The sequence below is a fragment of the Cheilinus undulatus genome, linkage group 4, assembly GCF_018320785.1.
Source record: "Cheilinus undulatus linkage group 4, ASM1832078v1, whole genome shotgun sequence".
NCBI classification, from domain to species: Eukaryota; Metazoa; Chordata; class Actinopteri; order Labriformes; family Labridae; genus Cheilinus; species Cheilinus undulatus.
This window is the reverse complement of record NC_054868.1, coordinates 34,392,974-34,417,691: the sequence shown is the minus strand read 5'-3', so window position 1 is coordinate 34,417,691 and position 24,718 is coordinate 34,392,974. Positions and strand designations below refer to the sequence as shown.

Sequence of the window (24,718 nt, the reverse complement as noted above, 5' to 3'; positions counted from 1 at the left end):
CAAAAGAAGACCAATATGCACCAACTAACATACTATCCTATACTATGTGTACTATATCTGTCAAGACTCAAGACACTACAGAGTCCTAGTGAAACTCATAGTCTTCCCTACATGTCGTAACTTGCTCATCAGAGGAGGAATCATGTAAAAGAAAGACTCTGTACCTGTGTGCACTATTGAGATATCATAGGACTTATCTCTGTGGCTTCAGTTTGAGCATCAGATGGAACAAAACATAACTGTACTGAAAGAAATGAAAAACAAACACGTTTAAAAGGCTCATGGTTTCCAATGATAATATGATCTCTCTAGGTATTACTTGGACAAATATAAAAAAAATCGTGACAGACTTTGCTAATATAACTGCTTTTTGTGAACATCACACGTTAACTTCTATGAGAAATACCACCTACATTTACATTTCTCCTCAAAGAGCCATTTTTAAAGGAAATAGAAATAAACATCAACCGCAACCCAACAGACCAACAAAACACTGTTTGATACGTATTAATTATAGCAGAGGGATCATAAATTCTTCTTCTTAAGGTTAAGACGCCCTCTAGTGCTGGTAGGGTTTCACTAGCTCATCATGAAGAGAACTACACTACCCATAGTTCTTTGTAAATTGAGGCTTCCTTCATTACTGCCTGATATAATATAGGCGTCGGTATATGTCTTAATGTACTTTATCGACTTGTTTGGGACAAAATTCAGTTTTTTCACAATTCTACGCCTGCAGATCAGAAATCAAAAACAATAGATCCCGAATTCATCCAATGATATTTATTTTATGAGAGAGATTTGTAGGCAGCTAAATTCCGTGTGTCGGGTCCTCAGCCTCTGGTGTCATTGGTGAATGACCGAAGATGTCTCACAGCAGGTTGTTTGCCAGGCTGCTTTGTAAGTATTTCAGTTTATTTTATATTTTGTCACTTAAAGTGTTTGGCAGTAAAGTTTCTCTTGCAGAAGTGTTCTCATGTAATGTGTCTCAAATATGAGAAGAGTGTCGGAAGACCCCAATGTCTAACTGCAGCTAGCAAAGCTCCCCTTGGTTTTGCTGTCACTTGGCATTCAGGCTAGGTAGCCACGTTAGCATGCCAACGGAATATGCTGTTATATCTCAATGACAGTTAGCCAGGCAGCTAGCCATCAAGCTAGCTGTCCAGGACCGCTCTGCTGCTATCTAACTTTAACCCTCCCGTTAGCCTGCTACTGGGGGAGAGCAAGTCCTGGTCTTTGACCTCACATGTCCTGTTAACTGAATGTAGCCTGTCCTTTTGCTCTGCTTGAGTAGCTCATGTTTAGTATATAACAGCAGTTGCAAGGAGCTACCTTAGCTGTTCGTCAGCCTGACTGCAACCTGCATGTTTACAGTACCAATGCAATGTGACACACAGCTGACATCGCTTGACTTTTTAAAAATTAAAAACAGTAAGTTAGTATTAGTTGTCAAGAAGTTGGGACATTTAACTCAAGAGACAATCTGAACTTTGTACAGTGTCGTTGATAACTCGTCCATGTGTGAGGCTCTGAAACGAGACCAAAGTTCAGTCTGTGAGGCTGAAAACGCTGCTTTAACCTTGTTAGAAAGTCCTTTTATGCTGTATCAAAACCCCAAATATATAGTCAAGTAAGTCAAGTCAACATATTACCCTTCACAGAGGATAAGTGAGAGCCAACTGATTGTTTTTATCTTAAAGTTGGCTTTATCTGACCTTTTATTGTGGCAGAGTCAGGAGGCTGTTTGACGCTTTTTCATTAAAGTTGATAGAAGATCAGGTCAAATTAAAGGAGGTCAAATTTTCAGACAGTGTGTGTTAAACCAGAGTGCTTGTAATTGTTTAGATTTGGGCTTTAGTGTGCTCTCTGGATTTGTGGAGCTCACCGTCTCATGTCATCTGAGCAAAATTTTACTCTTTTTTTTAAACATATTTATGACCTCAGCTATTTTTTCCCCTTCTAAAATGGATATGTTAAATGAACAATAAACAAAACAAAGTTTCAAAAGAAGTTTAAGTAAATAAAATCTGGGGCCATAGCAGTCTTGTTTGGTGACCTTTTTTTTAACCGTAAGTTGATTGTCAAATTGTTAATTAATTGTTAAACACATTTTTCAGTGTCAAATCAGTTATTTCATCTGTTTTTTTCATGTTCAAGTCTTTAAAATCACTAAACTTTTACTGTGTTTACTTTGAACTCTGTAGCCACCTCAAGGAAAAAAAGCCTCTTTGTCCCCGGTTGGACATAAACAATGAAAGGTGCATATTCTGATTAAGTAAAAATATAGCTTTGCTTTAATGTGTACAATCAGTGCTTTTCTCAGGCGTAATTAGGGATGCACTGAATTAGGGATGCATGATGGGATTGGTTGGTTTTTCATCTTTTACTACTGTTAAACCTTCCCAACACCAGGTTTTATGGTATTACTGCCAGGTGTTTCAAAATCACATTTTACAAGCACCTGCTGGCATGCATGCACCAGCAGTGAGCATAGTGCAGTGTGCTCCTCTGCAGGTGTTTTGAAAAGGAACCCTGCATGATCAGACAAATTTACCTTATTGGATAGATAATTGTGTCTCTCATATCTATACTGAATTAAAAAACTAACTAGATATCCTAAATATCTACATTTTGAGTAAATTTGAGCTTATGAACACACCAGGAGGCTGCCATGTTTTGGTCCGCACTGGTAACCCCTCATGATTCCTATGATTTAACCAGCTGAACAGACTCCCAGGGCTGCATTTCACATGCTACACACTTCACACACAGCGAATTTTGAGATTTGAGGTCTTGCCTATTTTTTATGTGCACCACAAGCAGTTATCGGTCAAAATAAAAAGTAAAATGATAAATACAGCCTACCATATTTACCTTGTTGTAGCAAATATGTACATCCACATTGGGAGAATGTGTTTGCAATCTGTTTTTTGATGAACCTGATGAAGGCCATGAGCTCAAATGTGTCTGTTTGATACAGCTGCTCCCCAAACATCTACTGTTTATGAAACTTTTTGTTTCCACAAGGTACAAAATGTTGCAGGTAAAGATAAACACAGTACAAAACACTGCTGTTTTGTGCTTTTCAAAGTAAAAGCCTTTTTTAGCATTTTGTTGGGGAAACCCCTTTCATTTTTACATAATGCTTTTATTTTGAAAAGCTCCTGAAATGGTTCGACTATACACTGAATCAATTAAGTGTAGGGAGGTTTATTGAGGTAAAACTTAGGAAAAATGACAGGGTTTAGACAGCAGGGAGATACAGGTATCAAGTAGCAAACTCGTGCCTGGTATGAAAGCTGTTAAGGGGGGTGTTGTAGCAGCAGATTCAAGCAGCTAACCATGCTGCCAGTCTAAAGGTAAAGGAGCGCTCCGGCCCAGTGACGTCACACTACCAGTGCAGACCAAAACATGGCAGCTTACTGGTGAGTTTATAAGCTCAAATTACTAAAAATGCAGATATCTAGTGAGGTTTTTTTGTTCAATATACATATGAGAGATCTATCCAGTTAGCTGAGCTTGTCTGATCATGTTGGGATACTTTTAAAAAAAATGCTTCCAGTCAAAACAACAAGAAAAAAAAGACGACAATTCCAGGGGTACTGGAAGTGATTTATTGTGGATGCATTATTTTCACGCAAACTGAGTTACATCAGGAATTTTGGCAAACTGGCCTGACATCATAAGCAGGAGTTTGATCATCTTCGCACAGAGGCACTGGTGCTGCTGGTGGAAAGAGACACTTAGTCTTAAGGCATTTATTATTCAGTCATTACTCAGTCAACACCATCTTCATGGTGGTAATTAAAGCACTACCATGGCTATTTTTAATCCTCTGGGATACATTATTGCCAATATTACCCATATCTAATGCACAATATTGGATTGATCAAATATGCTTTAAGATTATTATTAAAAAGTATCATTGAAAGTAATTCTCTTGATAAGGGTACAGGTTTGCTTAGTGGTTACTTGAAACAGTCCTTACAAAGTACTTCAGTTAACACAAAAAGCATAGGGATGCATGATATCAACATGACATCGGTATCAGGAGATACTGGCTTAAGAAGCGTATAATCAGGGCGTTTGTGTAGCTTGTGGGTAGAGCAGGCTGCTATAGTCCTCAATGTACATGTTTGATGCATGTCTTCCCCCATTTTCTCTCGCCATCTTTCCTGTATTTCTTCAGCTGTCCTATCAAATTAAGGCAAAGCACCTAGAAAATAATCTTTAAAAAAGTGAGTGACTGTTATCAGCAGATGTGAAAATTTCTGCCCATATTTATAGCTGGTATTTTGGCTTTAAAAATCTGCGTATATCAGATGTAAATATTCGTCGTACAAAGAAATAACTGAATTTTTTAGGCGCAAACAAAAGATATATGTCAGCTGAAATCTTTCTCTTTGTTCTTCATCATCATCATCACTTACACTTAAACTTACACTTAAATTGTTTCATCCTCAGATTTTAAATTGTATGTTTTAAGGACTAAAGTTGTAGGGCACAACTACTTTTAAATGTCAATATTGACATTTATGGCTAAAATAATTTTGTAAGTATCTGCATATTGGATATTGGCTAAAATCCAATATCTTGCATCCTATCTCAAGTGCAAAAAATAACTAGTTGTATTTCAGACCTAAAACGTCTTTCCTTAGAACAAACTTTAGTCATAAGGTCAAGGAATGAGGACGAGAAAGGAGATGAACTTCAGCTGAGTGAGGTTTGTTGGCTCTGATTAAATCTCTGTAAGCTTAATGCTTAACTGCCTAAGGTGAAACGTTACGGTACATTTACACATCCTGCTTATTTGTGCAGCTGATTTATCAGCTGTAAATATTGGCAGAAATGTGTGTATCTGCCCATACTGATACTACTTTGTAATCCTTTATCTGCTGGTACAAATACTACTCTGATAATATTTCAAATCACTTGTCTCGTTTGTGTTTTGTTCTGTTGTGCAGTGAAACTTCAAGGAAGCGTTGTTAAAAACAGCAGCAGTCCTTGTCTTGCCAGTTGTCTCACGTTTAAACTAAAGTCTCCTCACTTGCCCTTTGACATAAATGCCTGTGTGTTGCTGCTTGCTATATCGTGTCTAGGCAGGGGATTTGAAGACAGCTGTCTGAAGCTGATGGAAACAGATTTGATAAGAGTTGGGAGATTGAACTAAGCCACACAGTAAACACGTCAGCTAGCAAAGCAAAACAGTGAGCTGAAAGAACAAAAAAAAAATCACACAGCTTAGCCACAACTCTGTTTTTTCCTCTCCATTTAATTGAATGTTAATGAATTAAATAGTCCAAACAGGCATAATGAGCTCACAGTTAAGCTTATAAAATGTGCATTTACTTGAAATTGGAAGTGTGATCACAAATCTTAGCATCATAATTCTGTCAGTTAGAGTGTAATTAGACAAAGGCTTCATTTCCAATTCTGGTGGCCAACCCAGTTTTTAGACGGCCCTTGACTGGTAAAACATATAGGCCTATATTTTTTCTTTTATTGGCAATATATGTGCACAGTTCCCTGCCCAATACACTAAATTACAAGTTAGTTGGCTTTCATTTGCAGAAAGAAATTGGGAAATGGGGAATAATCTGGGAATTAAAGAGGGCATAGACCAAAACATTTGCTGATATGCCGACACTTCACCACCTCCATGGCTTAAACACCTTAGCTTTTAAGTGAAATATCATAAGGACACAACATTTTTTGTGATACCCAGTGCAAATAACGGTCAGCCATTAAGTCTGAAGTAAAGCTGAAACTTGGCAGTAATACAAGATTCAACAGAAATAAACTGAATGTTGCCATAACACTGCTAGAATAATTCACTGCAAGAAAAGTGAATAGGCTGTTGCCAATTCACCTGTGCCAATTTGTTGTTCTCCTTTGTGTTTGTCAACAAATGCATGGGAGGATTTTACTCTGCAGGTTTTGTTGGAAAATATTGATGATGTATTAATATTTCACCTAAAATAAGCGTGTTTCTTTCTCCACTCAGTGCAGCAGACTGGAGTCAGGCACTGCTATACAGGAACGAGACAAAACCTGTACATCAACAAGAACACGAAGGTCATTTGCCAAGGTTTCACAGGGAAGCAGGTTTGTACTAACCGATGGTTACCCATGACAGCATGTTTATTTTGTTGCTGCTTCAGATTACCCCACTCCTGTTGTGAAATCCCAGAACTTTCTCACTCAAAACACCCAAACTCTCTGTTACAACTGATTTGTGTCTTGACCTTTCAGTATGAGAGAGGGAAGAGACTGTAGATGTTTATTATTTCCAGTTCTTATGCATCTTGTTGAAGGAAGCCTTCATAACATGCAATCAATATTAGTGATATTTTCTTCTGAAGTTTTGTCTCAGGATCTGTTTTTGGATAATGCAGCATATATCCTCTGCCAGTAGAGTTTCAGTCTAGTTGAATATTCTTCTGTTGCCTCAGGAAGTGCTATGAAAAAATAAATTATATTTTCTCACAATATCTTTGTGATTGCTGCAGCACTCCTCCACAACTAAAAAAATTCCTTAGGGCCTTTGCTGTCTCTCTAAGCAGACAAACATTTAATGGATGTCGTACATAGAGAATTGATACGGCAAAGTTGGAGACTTGGCGTTGAACACAGAAAAAAATAGCAATGTCCAGATGCACTGGGTGAACATTTGCCCATATTTGCACTGTTGGCAGATCTCAACCCACCAGCAAATAAAGTGGCATGTACAATGATGTATGTAGCTGATATCAAATGTTTTTTCCTGGCAGAATAACTCACCTGAGGATTGTACTACCAAGTGAGATTAGAGGGTCAGTCTATAGTCTGTTAAACTAAAAGTCAGAGTTTCTCATGCCATCAAGCTGGCTGTTTTTTAACAAGGCTAGATCACTGTTTTCTCTAAACACATAACCTGGTGGGTACAAGGTTATGTTCAGAGTTATGGCTTAAAATTGGCTGTAAAGTGTTGTCATATGTATCAGAATGTTTCCTGCATGCATTATAGATTTTCAGTTTAAGGAGTATATCAATTGAAACTTGAAGATCCAGACATAACAGTGCCTATGAAAAGTATTCAACTGTTTGGATGTTTTACCCTTTTGTTGATTTTATAAATCAATCGTGGTCAATATAAAGTAAAACAGGTGACTCCTCCACTCCAGAACATTCACCTTGTTGTCTTTAAACCCTTTCTGTGAGACTTTCGCTGTACGCTTAGGTCTCCTGCAGACTGAATAAGATTGTCCTGTATTTTTCAGCATTCATTTACCCTTTACCTTTACAAGCTTTCCAGGGCTGGTTGCTGAGAAGCATCCCCACAGCATGATGTTGCCACCACCATGCTTCCTATGTTGATGGTGTGTTTGTGGTGATGTACAGTGGTGTCTGCTGAACATAGCGTCTACACTTTTTAGAAATCTGTTTTCACTTTGACATTAAAAAGTGTTTTTTTTAGATTAAAAAAAGCAAAATTATATTGACCATGATTGATTTGTAAAATCAATAAAAAGGTAAAATATTTTATTGTATACGTTTTATAGGCACTGTATATTTGTTATATCACAGAATGGCACTGTACCCCCCCCCCGTACTTGTTTGTATTCCCATTTTTGATTTTTGCAGACCATCCAAACAGAGAAAGGACAATGACGACACAGCATCTCAAGAAACTAGCATTTTAATTAGAGATGCACTGAATGTAACTGATGCCAATACAAATGTATAAAGTTACAACTTAGACAGTGGCTGTTGTTTTGTCATTACATCTTTTGTTGCAAAACTCCCACAATGTTGATATTTTTTCTCATTTTTGACCATGAAACTGATCAGAGTTTGTCCAATAGGCCATATCCTCAGCCCAGTAATAAATCTCTTCTCTTAATCAGCCGATAGGTGTGTTAGATGCCAGCCTTAAATTGATACAGCACAACAGATTAACATCTACTACTGACATCTGTTCATGCCCATGTTATTTGCCAGTGACTGATGTTTGGCAAGAACTCTACATTTTAATGTTTGGACCTAATGTTCTAGAAATAAATTAAACACAAATGGTTATATATGAAAACACAGGTTAAAGTTGGATTCTTTAGGTATCACCGTTAGACTTTAGCCTGCATGCTATTGTATGATATTATAATTTGCTGAATAAATAAAGTGCATTAATTCTACTTTGATTTAGCAAAGAATAAAAAGTTATTTTCATGTACTTTCCATGGCATTTCCAACTTGATTACCATTTGGGAATATCGTGCTGAAATCATGGGGAATATCCTGCTGAAATCATGTATCTGTGTTGAAATTGAAGGGCTTTGCTGTGTGACATTTTCACATCAGAAAAAAAGAAGCACCAAGAGTTTGTTGGATGGCAAAATCAAGTATTAATCTGCCTGCTATACAGTTAACACATTCATTTTCTGCAGTGTCTCTCTCCTGTAGTGCATCAGCAGTCTTTTTGTATTCATCCTAATCTGACAGAACCAGACAGCCAGCTAAACACCCCTTTTAATCTGAGCTTGCTTGGTCCCTCACGCAGAAAGCCTGTGTTAACAGAAAGTTTATAACCAGCTCAATGATAGCTGCTATCTGTAACTGGAGCTGAAAGCTAAGATGAGCCAGTTTTCCCAAAGAAAACCTGGTGATGTTGAGCTTGCATTTTAGTACACCCCCCATCTTGAACAAGCTCTGATTGCATACATAATGATAGATCAGTGACAAACAGTTTGTAAAAATGTTCCAGTGACATTTCAAGAAGTTGAACTGCTAAAACAATTCAAATAAATCCAGTACTGTAGCTTATTTAAAAATGGACACTATGAATTGCCAAGAAAAATATTGGCAAAAAGGTCAAATGTTACTTTAAATACGAATGCCAGTACTGGACCTGATTTTACACAAGTATATGTTTAGGGAAACATCTTAGTTACACCGTATGCTATTGTTGGAATATGTTAAAAATCTCAAGACCACAATCTTTGTTTAGGCTCAAACCTGTCAGTGTAAAATCAGATTTGTTTCACTTCAGCTTGACATGAAGAGATATAGTTTCACTTTGACTTCTGTGACTTTACCCCAAACTTTGAGTGCACGGTTGTTGATCCTTCAAGTTATTTTTCCAGAGCATGAAAAAGCTCAGGTGATTCCCTTTGAACCGTGTCCAGTGAAGGAGAATAAAAATCTTGCCTAGTGTGTTCAACAAGCCAGAAACGTGGACTTTACAGATTTATATCCCCCCTTCTGTCCTCGATGCACTTTCCATTTTTCATCCTCCAGTTTCTCTTCAACATTATAAAAGGTTGTTAAATATAGTTCCAGTGAACACTCCGGATAATTAGAAAAGGATGAGAAATGAAGCGAGAGCTATTGAGTGCACATTTGGGTGTCTTTCTGGCCTGATAAGCAAGCAATTTTTCAAATTTATTGTCCTAACATTTGCGATAATAATGACTGGCAAAAACAGCAAAGTTAGCAGGGTTAAGGAGTATATTTCAATTTGGAGAAAAATGCTGATTCATGGCTTCTAATTCCTCTTAATAGGCTGGTTATAATTTTTACATGGGGGTCATTTATTTGGACTTGTAGTTATGACCCCTGGCTGCTTTATCTACATTGTTTCAGCATCTTCAGTAATAATTAACTGACTACAGACTGATAGGATTTGTTCAGCAGAAAATCAATTTACTCTGCAGTAATGAACTTTTTCTTTTTTCTGGGAAAGTACTGTACATGTGAGATTCCCTCTGAAGATTCATCTCCTGATGCTTTAGTTTTCCTTGCATTTTATTACAGTTTTATCTGGATTTGTTGTTTCAAATTGGGCTTGATGGTGATATTTGCGTAAAAGCAGAGTTAGCAGGAATGCCTAGCTTACCCTAAACTGATAGGATTAGCCTACCACGATCAAGTTAAAAAATGTACAAAGCAATGTCAAATAAAATTATGTGTGTAAAATAAGTGACTGCATAAATATTCATCCCCTTCAAGTCGGTATTTAGTAGATGCACCTTTTGCTGCAATCACAGCACTAAATCTGTGTGGATAGGTCTCAGTCAGGCATGCACATCTGGTCTCATCAGACCACAGCACTTTCATGGCTTTCTCTTTGCCACTCTCCCATAAAGCTTTGACTGGTGAAGAACCCGTGCAACATTTGTTATATGTAGAGTCTCTCCCATCTCAGCTTTTCAAGCTTGTAGCTCCTTCAGAGTTGTCATAGGTGTCTTGGTAGCCTCTCACTATTCTTCCTCTTGCAACGTCACCCAGTTTATATAGATTTGTGCGTCATATTCCTTCAGTTTCTCGATGATAGGTTTAATTTAACTCCAGGGGCTTTGGAAGTCCAAGTGCCTTGGAATATGTTTGTATCCACCCACTGACTTATACTTTTCAACAACATTTTCTCTGAGTTGCTTGGAGTGTTCTTTTATCTTCATGGTGCAACGGTAGCCAGGAATACTGATTAACCAGTGACTGGACCTTCTGGGCACAGCATATTCCCCATTTCACTAACTGTGAAACTAGTAGCACCAACTGGCTGGACCTCTGCAGAATTAGGTCAAGGGGGAGGAAATTTATGCAATCACTAATATCATCTTACATATTTTTATTTGATTTTCATTACTTTGTAGAAATCTGATTTCACATTGACAGTAATGAGTTTTCATCAAAAAAGCCAAATTATATTGACTATGATTGATTTATAAAATCAATTAAAGGGTAAAATATGCAACGGGCTTAGTGCGTTTTACAGGCAGTGTAATGCTTAGCCCCTTTTTCGCCTCTGTAACGCCTTTGTAAATACCTCCCACAGAAGGGAGATCACCTCATCCCCCTGTTATAGCTCTGCTATGTTCATAGTGAAGGCAAACTGTCACAGGGGTAAAAATATCCTCGTTTTAAACAGCACTGTGAACTTGACCAAGGTGTTACATGTATGCCTGTGTCAGCTTTGGATACTGTAACAGAGGTGTTACGGAGGCGGACATGTAGACAGCAGGGGAACGTTGTTATGTGTGGTCTTCCCACTGTGCCATACTATTTTGCACTCCTAACACAATGTGAACTACAGTTGAATATCATTTGTTTTTGTCTAATAATGGTGCTAAATCAATACATTGTATTGATACGTTTAAGTGGAAAAAATGACTCCACAGACTCTGTGTGGTGCTTGATCCAGTAGAAACGCCAAGTGTCAAACTGCCAAAGTGTAGCGTGGCATTGTCATCTGCCTTAAGATATCTGCACAAGTTGAAAGGTATTGCATTCATTTTATTGGTACCAAACATAGAGCATAGATTCTTTATAAAATGTACAGATCTGAATGCTAAAGGGCAATAATGAACAGAGAGCATTGGCCATTTAGCATCTTTGGCTCTAGGTACCGAAATAAAGTACCTAAATCTGAGTTATGATTCAGCTGGGTAGGCATCAGATATGCTTTAGTACCAGTACTGGTGATTTTTGGTACCCATCCCTTGTGAACTAACAGACAGGGGCACCCAATATCACAGCATCACAGTGCTAATATGCATGTTTCTAGGCATAATGACAACATTTCGTTACACTGCTGTTGGGGAAATACACAGTAAAAAAAACCCTTAAAGAGCCACTGTGGGGAGATGTATACAATATCAGCTAGGCCAGTTTTTTTATGTTGTTGCTTATGTAAAGAATTGCAGGACTTATTTATGTACACATGTCTATATCCAAGCCTTAAAAATTGATAGGGACCCTCATCAGAAAAGTTTTTTTGACTTTGTGTTGTGGCTCAAGACTGGAATGTGTTTTGTATGGCATTGTGAAGAAAAGAGACGTTAGGATTTCAGAGAAGCTCGTCATATCTGACCAGCTATGTGTAAAGACATACTCATGTAGTCTCTGCAGAAGGAAACATACACCCACCAGATGAATTTTTACAACAATGGAAGCAAAGACTGATGCTTATCCTTGTGTTTGCAATTACACTATTGTAGTAGTTTATAGTTTTCCTCTCTTTTAGGAGCTTTTTGGGCTCAAGATATGATCACCCACCCCCCATCCACACACACTCTTTAAAATTTCATTTCTTTGTATTTAGCCTCAGAAAATCGAATGCCTTCATGGCTGTTGGGACTGAAATTTTTAAGCTGTAGCAGCACAGTGATGACAGGTGTCTCGTATTCTACAAAGAAGTGAAAGTGTGAGAAATATTTCTGTCATGGTAGACATTTTGCCACCTGTTTTGGATCACATCCAAAGCAGCTTTTTTTTTTAATGTTTTGCAAGATGATTAAACAAAACAAAACCCATCATTATTCATCGGTCAGGGGCATCTCAATCTCTTCTTATCAGATATATCTGTATTTGGAAGCAGCTGTGTCACTAGACTAACCCTGCCTCACTTCTGATTCCATTCCCTTCCTCCGCAGCACAGGTGATTAATCCTGGATGGCAGCATATTTCCTCCTTCCTCTCTGTCTGTAATGATATCTCAAGGTTGACGCTGCAGAAGTGGCTGTACCCCACTTCATTACGCACTCATACACACACACTGCCTCTTCTTTCTTCGTAGGGGACGTTTCACAGTCAGCAGGCTCTTGACTATGGCTCCCAGTTAGTCGGAGGAGTTTCCCCTGGTAAAGGTGGTAAGACGCACCTTGGTCTGCCGGTCTTTAACTCAGTAAAAGAGGTATGTATGACTCTTTTTCTATCCACCCTAAATACGTTTAAAACTGAAATGTTTCCTACGGTGGAAAATACCTGTGGAGCTCAACAGATGATATCTAAAGAAAACATTAGGTGGTGCTATTTCATAACTTTTGAATTTCCAGTTTTATGCAGCAACTTTTTTTTTTCCATCCATGTCTCAGGCAAAGGAGGGCACAGGGGCAGATGCCACTGTGATTTATGTGCCTCCTCCGTTCGCGGCAGCAGCCATCATTGAGGCCATTGACGCAGAGATCCCTCTGGTGGTGTGCATCACTGAGGGCATCCCCCAGCAGGACATGGTCAGAGTCAAACATAAGCTGCTGCGCCAGAACAACACCCGCCTCATAGGGCCCAACTGCCCAGGAGTCATCAATGTAAGCTCACGCAATTGATTAAACAAAGTAACCTTTAAATAAGGCTGATAAAAGTGTTAATTCTTTACTTATGCTGCTGTTTTCTTCACTTTGTGTCCATGTTTGAGGGAACAGATTATGATTGCTTTATGGGTTGAAAATTGAGTGTTTGGGGGTCTAGTAGAATTATCTTGACAAAGAAAACTTGAAGAAGTTGTCTTTACTCATGGAAATTTGTGTAGTGAATATTCATTGAGTTTGTTCTGGGTTATTTAAAGTGAGCTCATGGTGTTGGGGAGAAGATAAATAATAGATTACTTCACTCTGGAAAAAGAAGCTTTTCTGCAGCAAAAAGAATCTTAAACCAAGTTCAGGTTCAGCCGGGGAACAAGTGTCAGAAGATTTCTAGAAATGCAAAGTAGATTTGTGTGCATGCCATTGTAAATGATTTTATTTGAATTGACATATAAAATTATTTTTTGCAGCCTGGTGAATGTAAGATTGGGATCATGCCAGGGCACATTCACAAGAAAGGAAGAATCGGTGAGTTTTACTGCTTTGTCTTTTAGAACAATAAAGTCAATCCTTTCATTTTTACCATAACTCAGTTCATACATGAGATTATAAATTGCCTTTTTAGATGTTGCATTATAAGTCACGGTGCCACAAAAAAAGGAAATGACCATGTCATCTTTACCAGAAAAAAATATTTCTATAACCGAACCGTGATGCAGCCTCTCTTCACAAAGGAAACTTTATAACTACTTATTTCTTCAATCCTACTCTTACTTTCCTCTCTTGACAGCTGGATAAGCGGCGAGTGCTGCTGATGACCAACGAACCTTTACAGAAAGTCTGTTTTAAAGAAAATCGACTGTCATCGTTTCCAAAGCATAAACAAAACAGCTGTTACAGCTCTGTACTGAGATCTGATCTCATTTGTTGCTGTTGTCAGGGAAAGAAAAACAACTCAGACAGTGTTAAAATATAAACCACAATTGCATTTTATACCATTTTATTGCTCTTGTTTGCAGCTGTGTTTTGGTCATAATTTTACAAGGATAAGCTGATGATAAAGGATTGTTTCTTTCAGGCATTGTTTCCAGGTCGGGTACACTGACATATGAAGCTGTGCACCAAACTACACAAGTTGGCCTGGGCCAGTCACTCTGTGTTGGTGAGTTATCGAAATCTTTGGCATATCGATTTTAGATTTTGCACACACAAAAACTGCTGGTAAAAGTAAGCAAAGCTGAATTAAAGTTTTGATCAAAAAATATATTGATTTTGGCTGACAGACATGGTGGTCACTTTATACCAAACAGCCATGATAAAACATCAGTCTTAAATTGTACATTGAATTAATTGTCATTACTTTGTTTCTTTACTTTTATCTTCAGAATTGACAAAAAGCAGGCACCAGTTTGACATTTTAAAGTTTGCAGAGTTTGGGTCAAGCCTAAAACTCCACAAACTTATTCATACATATTCCCCATACTACATCTAACATAGGCTTATATATACATGTGCATCTAAAAGAATAAAGACGACATTTAAAAGTTCATTTTTTCCTGTGATTTTCCATAGAATGTTAAATTTCCATATATACTGGATTCATCTCAAAAGTTAAACATTACGAGACTTTTAATCCTTATGATTAGGGCTTATAGCTAGCAAAAAACAATAACCCACTATCTCAAAATATAAGAATATTGTGGAAAAATCCCAATTTGAAAAGGTTTACCTAGCCTTTATTCCCTCATTCTGGTTCAGTACACACAACCAAGAAGAAGACTTGGGGAAGACTGCTGACTTGACTGTAGTGCCGTGAACGATCATTGACACCCTTCACAAGGAGGGTAAGCCACAGAAGGGCTCTCAGAGGCTAATCAAAGCATATTCATGAAAAGTTGACTGGAAGGGAAAAATGGTAAGAAAAGATAGACAGGCAACAGGAGCAAGATCAGCCTTCAGAGGATTGTCAAACAAAGCAGAGTCAAGAACTAAGAGGGAACTTCACAAGGAGTGTACTATGACTGGAGTCAGTGGATCAAGAGCCACCACACAGACAGGTCCAGGAAATGGACTACAAGTGAGGTGTTCTTAGTGTCGAACCAATCCTGAACCACAGACAATATAAGTGTCTCACCTGGGCTATGGAGAAAACAAGACTGTTGCTCAGTGGTCCAAAGTCCTGTTTTCAGATGAAAATGCCATGTCATCTCCTGCTGCTGGTCCACTGTGCTTTATCAAGACCAGAGTCAACGCTGTCAGCCATCTACCAGGAGAGCACTTCATGCTTCCATCCTCTGAGAAGCATTAGGGAAATACTGATTTCCTTTTCCAGCGAGGCTTGGCACCTGCCCACAGTTAGGCCAAAACTCCCAGAAACTGGTTCTCTGGTATTACTGTGTTTGATTGGCCAGCCAGCTGGTCTGGCCTGAACCATATAGAGAATCTCTGGGGGAAATGCCAAAAGGAAGATCAGAGACACAAGACTCAACAACACCGACGAGCTGAAGGCTGCTATCAGAGCAAGCTTGGCTTCATAACCCCCCAGCAGTGCCCCGCACTGACTGGCTCCATGCCACATCAAATAGATGCAGTAATTTGTGCAAATGAGCTCCAACCAATTACTGAGTCTATAAATGAGCACGGTTTTCCAGAAGGCCAACATTTCTGTATCATAAATCTTTTTTGGACTGATGTTTTGTCTTGTGATATTTTAATATTTTGAGATAGTGAACTTTGCATTTTGTCATCTGTAAGCTTGTTATGATCAACATTAAAACAAAAAAACGTCTCGAAATATTTTACTTTGTATGGGATTAATGTAGAATCTATGGAAGTTTAACTTCTTGAATTAGATCACAGGAAAAATTGAACTATTTCATGATATTCGATTTGATAGGGAAGAGCTGAATTTGAACTTGAAATATTTTTTGAAAAGTATTTTTTCATTGAATGGCAGTTGAGTATTTGCTGCAGTTTTCAAAGGCAGAGGTAAAAGGTGTTATATCCACCATTTTGCTATCATCTTTCTTGTTTTCATCACATTTTAGAGCCTCTTTCTCTCTAATTCACTGATAATTACTTTGAATGAGGCTGTCCTCTATTTATTAGCCCACTTACTAAAGCAAATCCATTATGCATTAGTTCTTATTATCATTCTAATTAAAATGATAATTTTTGAGTTCCCACCATGCCTGTTCTCTGATATCTTGATGCAGCTTTATATGCATATATGATCTGTTTTCCAATTTCCACACACCTTCTAAACATACTCTAAATGTAGGATTAGCTATAACAAAACTAATTTCCTTGGCTGACTTAGTCACCACTAGAAAATCGATATTAAAGGCCTGGTTGGACCAGAATTAGCTGAAAAACAACTTGGCTTCATTATTATTTAGACATTTTAATTATAGAGTGTCCTCTAGCCAGACTTCATAAAACCAGTGCAGCAACAGTATTAAATATTGTAGAGTTCATTAAGAGGGTTTATTGGTGGTTCTGCTTCAGACTTCTTAAGTCTGAGTATGACCTCAAGGCTATGGCAAATTACTGTTGATACAATATTTAAAATCACTGTCATCCTTGTTGCTCATAATGTGGTTCGGGGATTATTATTCATGTCATTTTTTTTCTCTGCGTGTCTGAGTTTTTTTATTCAGCTGATATTAATTTTGGTAAAGTTTTGCCTTTGAATTCTATGTCCTGTGTGTGCAGTCTTGCTTTTCTAGATTCTGGTGTCAATTCTGTGGTAATTTTTTTTTTAATGATAATGTGTCCTGTGGTAAGCCTTGTTCCTGAGAAATGAAAGGAAAAGCATGATTAAAGTACCACACAGGGATCATAGTAAATTAAAGTGGTTATGCCATTAAACAAACTTTGAAGTAGCTTTAGATCAAAATTGAAAAATACTGTTTTTGTAATCTTAATTTGGTGTAAGTTATCTAAGAAATATGTCCCTCAGAAAACTTCAACTTGAAAAATGTCCAAACCCTTTTTTTGTGCAATTAATTGTGTCAAAGATTTATTTCAAAGCAGCCATCATCATTATTTCTACACAAAGCCTTTTTAACAGTGCCACTTGTTACTAAAATATACATGAAAATACACAGTTTGACCAGTACCTGTATTGCCAAGACAGCAGACTGATTTTTATGATATATCAATGTTTAATATTTTTTGATATATAAAACTTTGCAATGCTGTAAATTGGGGTAATTTTAGCTGCTGATGAAAGTGAGAACTTTATGAGGTTTTGTGAACGTTCTCTTGTTTATGTTTGGACAATGTGAGGTTCTGTGGTAATGGTTGTAACTGTCAGATTTATTAGTTTTTGATTTCTTGAATGTTAAAACATAATGATCCTGTATGTTTGTATTGTTTTAAATAAATGGAGCTACAGCCTCCTATTCCTTAAATGGCACTGATATGACCGGACAGTGTTCGGTGCAGCACAAACATTGTGGATTGGAACTTTTAAAGATGGATTTGCCTGTTTACGGACATGGAGTCAAACTGTGCACGCAACTGTGTCATTAATGTAACTGGTTTGAAATTGAAGATGCGATAGGTATTGAAATGTATGAAGAGGGTCTTATGAAAGGTCTTAAAAAGTATTAAATCCAATGTCATATTTTTTGTAAATACTCCATCTGTGTTGGTTGATAAAAACAAGAAATGTTGCTTTACATCAGTTGAAAATGGACACCACATTTGTAACTACCACAACAAGTTTCAAAAACCATGGATGCCATTCTTGGGATAGCCAGTAATTTTTTTTTTTGTAACATTGAACAGTTGGTAGCCGATAAACATTCAAAACAATGCACTGCACATTACTTCATGTATTAAAAGACTGTTGCTACACACTGCATGCAACCACAGGGCAGTGCTGTGTCTACAATTTCTATAAATGCATTGAGAAACAGCAAAAGGTTCTGAAAACAGGCAAAAATCAAAGTTTTTACTACACTTAATGCTTTGTGCCACCATGTTGGGACGTCGAGGTCGGGGTGCTCTGTGAAAGAACAAGTTCATGAGTTGTAAGACGACTTGGAGAGACGTTCCATTTGCCACTTCCAGTCGGAAGTCGGAAAAACAAGTCTGAATACAAGTTACGATGACAAATGGATTGCAGTATAATTCTGCCTTCTGTGCCATCCTCGGCTGGTTGGTTGAGAAGATGGCCAGTGCTAGCTTGGATTATGTTTATTACGGATGCATTCTGGTCCTGACCTGGCACTTTCCATTTTATGAGCCTAAAAGGCAACCATTTTACCATTTTACATTGGCTTTCTCTATATGCTTGGACCCTTGGGCTTTTAGTGGTTTTCTGGTCTGGAACAAGATGTCCATGACTGTGACTTTGGCTCTTTTGCCATCCAGTGACTGGTAGAGCCTTGTTTTGTGTACTGTAATGGTGGAGAGGGTGAGTGTGCTTGGGTGGAGTTCCCTATTAGAATGTATAATACGTGCTGCATAAATGTCCCATGAAACACTTATAAAAAAGAAATTTTGAAAACCCAAATTGTGACCCCCTAAAAAATCTGCCGCAACCCACCTGTGGATCTCAACCCAGGCTTTGGACATGAGTGGTTTAATGGAACAATGAAAGTATATTTTTTACTGTTAAGTCATACTGGCTCCATTACAAGCCAATAAAATTTCCGGCTCTAAGGCAGTACAGGCTCCCCCAGTGAACAGCTTTGATAAAACGGTTAGTGCTGTTGTGAAGATAAGACTAACAACCCTCAAACTTCTTATTCCACACAACATGCATGTGATCCTCTGATATTCCCAGGAATGATTGTTTTGGAGTCTTGAGTATACAAGTGTTTGCTTTATCTCCTGTTAGGTATTGGCGGGGATCCATTCAATGGTACAAACTTCATAGACTGTCTGGAGGTGTTCCTGCAGGATCCCAAGACAGAGGGCATCATCCTTATCGGGGAAATCGGAGGCAACGCGGAGGAGAACGCAGCAGAGTACCTCAAGCAACACAACTCTGTAAGGAGATAACACACAGTACACCCATTATTTTACCTCTCGCTCGTTGTAATCTATCTGCTGAGGTGAAGTGCCACAGCAAAGGGTATCTGTTCATCTAAAATATTTATTCATTTCTGAATTAGCCCACAGACATTTTAGGTGTACTGTGAACACTGGGAACAGTCGTACATCTAGAACAAGGTGGAATCATGAAAGTGTTTTCCTTTTGATCGCAGCCTCAGGCTTTCTCTCGTAGTGTTCTCTCTTGGTATGATGAAGACAAAACGTGGCAGATGGCATGAAGAAGTGATTCACAGGGCATGTTCTAGAAAGATGCAGTGTTGATGAGCGCTGAACCTTTGGCGATGCCCACGTGTGATAAATAGCAGCGAGGTGATGATTGGCTTGTGTAGGCACCTCGCTGACAACTCCACCAGGTCTGTCCTGGGCTTTTCTTTTTTTTTTGCTCCTCAAAGAAAATGATTTTTAATTTTTCTGTGTGAATGTGTTGTGTTTTTCCGTGTGTGTATTTGTGCGTACTTGTGGTGCTCTTGAGCTGAGGATTGGACTTGATTTGCCCTCAGCTCCTCTAATGCATGCAAATCTCCCACTGGCGTCTCAGGAGAATAACTTCTCTCACTCAACAAATAAAGTTCCAACACCACCACCACCCACACGCACTTCTCCCCAACCCACCCAATCACTCAGAGTGTTGACAGCGAGGGACAGTTCAAATGAAACTCATGCACCAAAAAGCCCAGCGTAGGAGGAAGCTGCAGATCTCCTGTGGAAAGTGGATTGAGATGAATATTGTACTATAAGATGATGCGATTGGCTGTTATTTCTTAGAATTCAGCAGACATTGTTTCAACTTTTGAGGCAAACTTTACTTAATTTGAATATATTTGAATTCACGTCACCAGTATACTAACCTAGGGCAGCTCCCTCATGTGAATATTGTATTAATGCAAAGCACAGCCTTCCCACAGAGGAGCAGCAGGTGAGCTCTGCCAACAAAAATGAATTCTGCAAAATAGTGAAGACCTACACTTAATGATAATTCTTTCTCTGCTGATCAGGAAGAGTATGCAAATATTTGAGCTGCTTTATGAAATCTAAAGATAGCGCAGCTCTTTTTTCCAACAGAAACCTTTTTATATTTTCTTTAAAATACAAACTCTAGTGAACTTACTCCATATTAATCTGTTTAAATGTCTTTCACTGTTTTAGCTGACAAATGGGGGATTTAAAGCTCTTGTTGGTCAACATAAGGACTTTGAAAGGGTTTTTGATATCTATAAAAACTTGGTCTTCTTTTTTTTAATTGGATCATTTCAGCCTCTAAACATGAATTTTAGCTCCATTCAGCTCAATTTTTCATTTAAAAACATACACAGCAAAACTAAAATTTGGGTTGTTTCAGGTTATGAGCTTTGTGTTTACTGAAAGTTAATACTTTCACAGTAAGATAGCCAGCTTTGTAAGACTGTGTAGGTTTGGTTAGATTAGACAGATTGAAGAATAACAACATAAACACAACACCACCTGGCAAATTTCACATTTTCTGAAGTGCTTTTCCAATTCTGGGTTTGACTAACAACTGTTACTTTGGTGATTAAGATGCATCCCTCCCTACTGAATGGTTTAGGAGAAATGCAGCAAACTCAATTTCAAAAGCCTTTTTCACACAATGCAGAAAATTTCTGGAAAGCTCCCCCTGAAATCTTCGTCACTTGCCTTTCATACATACACTTCAAAGCAGAGGACCTTATCAGCCAATGTAGGTAATACATCTGCTCAGATGTCAGACCTGCTTGGGGTCCATCATCTACTAGTGATGAAGGGCTGTGTGTTGGTATGATGCTGTGGGGCATAGTGATTGGTGGTATTAACTGTTAGTACTGTGTATTTAAGCATAACTGGTCAATAAAGCTAATTATTATTTAAAGAAAAAACATGAAATATAAATTAATAGCACTAATATCTTACTGCTAGCGGTGTCAGCCTGCAAGTAATCCAAACTGTTTACTATCTACAAAACAAACAAAATGAGTAGTATGACCAGAACCCAAGCCACACAAATACTCCACATGAAGACAATATCAACTAAACCATTATGAACTAAGGCCACCTTAAAAAATACCCTCTCAGCCTAATTAAAAACTGAAATCAACCTCCAAAATCCTGAAAAACTGGACAGATTTTCACGTCTACTAAAATCTGTATTTCTCATCCTTTGCAGCAGAGGGAGCCATGAAGAAAAACATTTGAAAGCTTACACTTTGCTCTTAAGTTTAACATTTTTAATCCCTTAAATCAGTCAAATCAAAATCGTCTACATCCTCCTTTACAAACATGTCCCTCAACCTCTGACTCTAGTAGTGGGTCCACAGTTGCATCATAATGTGGATTGTTTTCAAATGTATTTTTGTTCTCTAATTATTGCTAAAATTACTGCTGTAACCATCCTCTATGTTGTTGCTCTCATTTGGGTTGTCAGCCATCTCCTGTTTTGCTGCACAGCTTTAAAAACTTTTCCATGTGGAGACCAAGAGGCTAAAACCAAAACCGTTGTTATCCCATCTGTTTTTTGCATTTTAGAAAATCATGTTGCAGTTGGTCAGTCATGTGTCTTTAAAACTTTTAGATCTTGCAAAATGAGCAAACGTCATATCTGAAAGGTAAAGGTAGAATAATATAATGTTGTCCCTTTTAAAGTCCCTATAAATGATAAAAAAATAAAAATAAAGAAAAAACTTTATTTTAGGTTTTTTGTATGACAGGCCACTGTGTTATGAACCACCAGGCAAAATTTGAATGAGCTGAAGCCACACCCACTGACGAGAAATACTACAACCTGAATGGAGGAATCATGTTCTCTGGTGGATTACAAAAGAAAGTTTTAACATAGCAGGAGCAAGGCAGACAGCCTTGTTCCTGCTATGTTAAAACTTTCTTTTGTAATCCACCAGAGAAACACTCACGTTCATGTCATGACAGGCAGAACATTTAGAGCTTAAAAGTCTGTTTCATTTTGTCATCCTATATTTAACTCTTCAGGTATTCCTAATATCTAATTTTCTGAGTTCTGTCAAGTTATGTTTTCATCTTGTTTATGAGATGTCTTTGTTGTAAAGTTGCTGCTGAAAACACTCCATTTCCTCATGTTGTTTTTCAAAATAAAAGTCTTTAACAATGATTAGCATTGGAGACTGATATGGTGACAGACTTGGCAGGAATAGATCATGTATCTTTGGATACTTTCTAATCTCACGCATTACAGTGCTAACAGAGGGGGATTAAACTGTTGCTGCTTTGAGAGAGACAAAGCCACTGTCGGCTTCTTTTAATCATGTGAAATATGGGTTAAAACTCACCTTTAGCAGGTAAGATGTATGTTCCTGCTGCATCAGGAGTGTAGGGGAGCAGGGTGACGTCGTGGGCTTGTATACTTACCTTGTCCAGATTACCCAAGGCCAATAAAAAGGTGAACAACTTTGTAATTGTCCAAATTCAAAATTCAGTCACACATAGATCTCAGTGTTTTCACTTACTAATAGCAACCTTATTCCAACATATCTTATGTGTTAAGAGACAAATTTTGGATTTTACATTACAGGGATTTTAAATGAAAAAACTAAATTCAGTTCTTCTTTCAAGTAGAGAGAATAAAGTATGTTCAGCTGAGAGGAATATAAAATTGATAATCAGACTGCCAGCTTTCATCAGATTATGGTGTACTAAATCCTCACCTTTCATTGCCAGGTTCTGTCATTTTCAAATTTAAAATAGCTTAACAATGTGGCTCAGAACAAAGTGGCGCTAAATATCCGGGAAGGCTAAAACAAATCTGCTGAACAACATGTGTGAGGTAGAGATAGGCTCCAAGGCTGGGTAACCAGCTCAAATAACCAATTAATTTTCCTCTAGTTCAACATCACACAATATTTTCATTATTCCGCAGTCAGCCATTTCCATTTGTAGGTAGGTGGAAATATTGTCTAATTTGTTTAATACTGACACAACAGTGGATTTAGGAGATTCAGCATCAGAAAAAGCTATCTTGGTTCAACAGCAGCATATTAAACAGTTTATCTAATATGTGGAGCAAATAAGACAAAATAAATCCCCATCATTCTCTCTGAAGGTTATTAAATCAGTTTTGCATACAGACTCTGGCCTCTAGAAAATAGTGTGAATAATTCAAACAGAGAACAGGAATAACTCGTGAGATAAACTTGAGTTTGTCAGAAATGTGTGTTCTTAGATGACACCATCACTCATAGAAAGAAGTCATTTTAGAAAATTGTTCTTTTTAGGATGCTGCGTTTTACATTAACTTGACAAATTCTGCCACAGTGGACACATTAAGTACAAACTGCTCGATGAAAATAAGGTCCACAGTTTTGATTGATTTGCGTCATGCAACATTAAATATATCGAACTTCTACTTGAGAAACACACATCCTAGCAGAAGGTGAAGAAGTATTGATTTTTGCATGCATCAGTGTTCCAGTGAAGTTAGCGCTGACAGTTTATCTACCGTTGCCTTAATTCTGTAAAATTCAACAGAAAATCCTTAAACGTTCCTCTCTCGGTTATGCTGTCGGATTTTATGATGCAGGGCATATTTCAAGGTTCTGTCTTCATTACTGTCTGCAGTGCTTGCCAACATAATGTGGTTTAAAAGTCACCTGTATCAAAGGTCTGCCTATCATTGCCTTGCAGGCTTTCTGAAGTCAGAATCAGGTTTACACAGAATAACCATATTACAATTTGCTTCATGCATATCAAGTAGGTCGGAGTACCTGGCACGTAAGCTACTGTAGGGGGTGACAGCTTTATTTCCTGCAGAAACAACACAGATTGAAGTGTAATGTAAAAAATTTGTTTTTAAGCTCCACATGCATACCAGCTCAGTTCATGACTGTCATGTTTATATGGAAATGTGACTGTATTTGAAGCTTCTGGAAGCAGTTTCTCACCTTGTAGCTGGCTGTTCTGTTTATATAAGAAAAGAATTCCTCCAGTCATGTTGGCACTCAGAGCTGTGGGAACTACCCTATTGGTCTCATAATTAAGGTAATATATCTGAACTGCTAACAGAGGAAAGACAAAAAGCAGGCGAAGTGAGTGATAGCACGACTCCCCTCCCTGTATGCATTGTTAGCGCTCAGTATCTAGGGAGGCAGGGATTAATAGAGTAATTAAACCCCTTTCGTTTGAGGTAGATTTAAGACTTGATTCACATGAGGGTGGTTTGTTTATTCGGGACGTGATCTGACTTCTGAATACTCAGCACAGTTTGCTGCTAATTTGTTCTGTGCTTACATTTTTGATACCACAGCAGAGATACTTGTGGTATATTTGGAGCACTTTAAAGCCATACCCCCTCTTTCGTTCTCCCTCCCTCTTTTTTAACTACGCTAAGTGTTAATGTCTCATTAGAGGTGCATTGCTAGCGAAGGTCCTCAACATTTTTCTCAGGCTGATTTATGTCCTGATAGTCTTCATCATTTAAAGTCATCCCCGGTTTATATAAGCTGCCAGTGTCAGAGCTGAGTTCGGAGCTGAAGTAGCAGGAGATGTGGGTGTCTTTGAAGGACCTCGCTGTTGAACATGCCACATTCATTCTCTGCAGACTGTCTGCCAGATGAGCCACAGCCTTTGTTGGACCT

At 38.1% G+C, this 24,718-nt stretch overlaps 1 protein-coding gene across 1 annotated transcript in view; it reads left to right on the top strand.

Moving 5' to 3' along the window:
- Nucleotides 1–827: 827 nt before the first annotated feature.
- Nucleotides 828–24,718, top strand: part of suclg1 (succinate-CoA ligase GDP/ADP-forming subunit alph) — a 32,835-nt gene continuing 8,944 nt past the window's right edge. Inside the window, exons 1-7 of the mRNA XM_041785429.1 lie at nt 828–900; nt 6,005–6,105; nt 12,551–12,667; nt 12,849–13,061; nt 13,526–13,583; nt 14,134–14,217; nt 18,907–19,058. Coding sequence (XP_041641363.1) covers nt 867–900; nt 6,005–6,105; nt 12,551–12,667; nt 12,849–13,061; nt 13,526–13,583; nt 14,134–14,217; nt 18,907–19,058 — 759 coding nt within the window. The 5' untranslated portion in view covers nt 828–866. The remainder of the gene's footprint in view (nt 901–6,004; nt 6,106–12,550; nt 12,668–12,848; nt 13,062–13,525; nt 13,584–14,133; nt 14,218–18,906; nt 19,059–24,718) is intronic.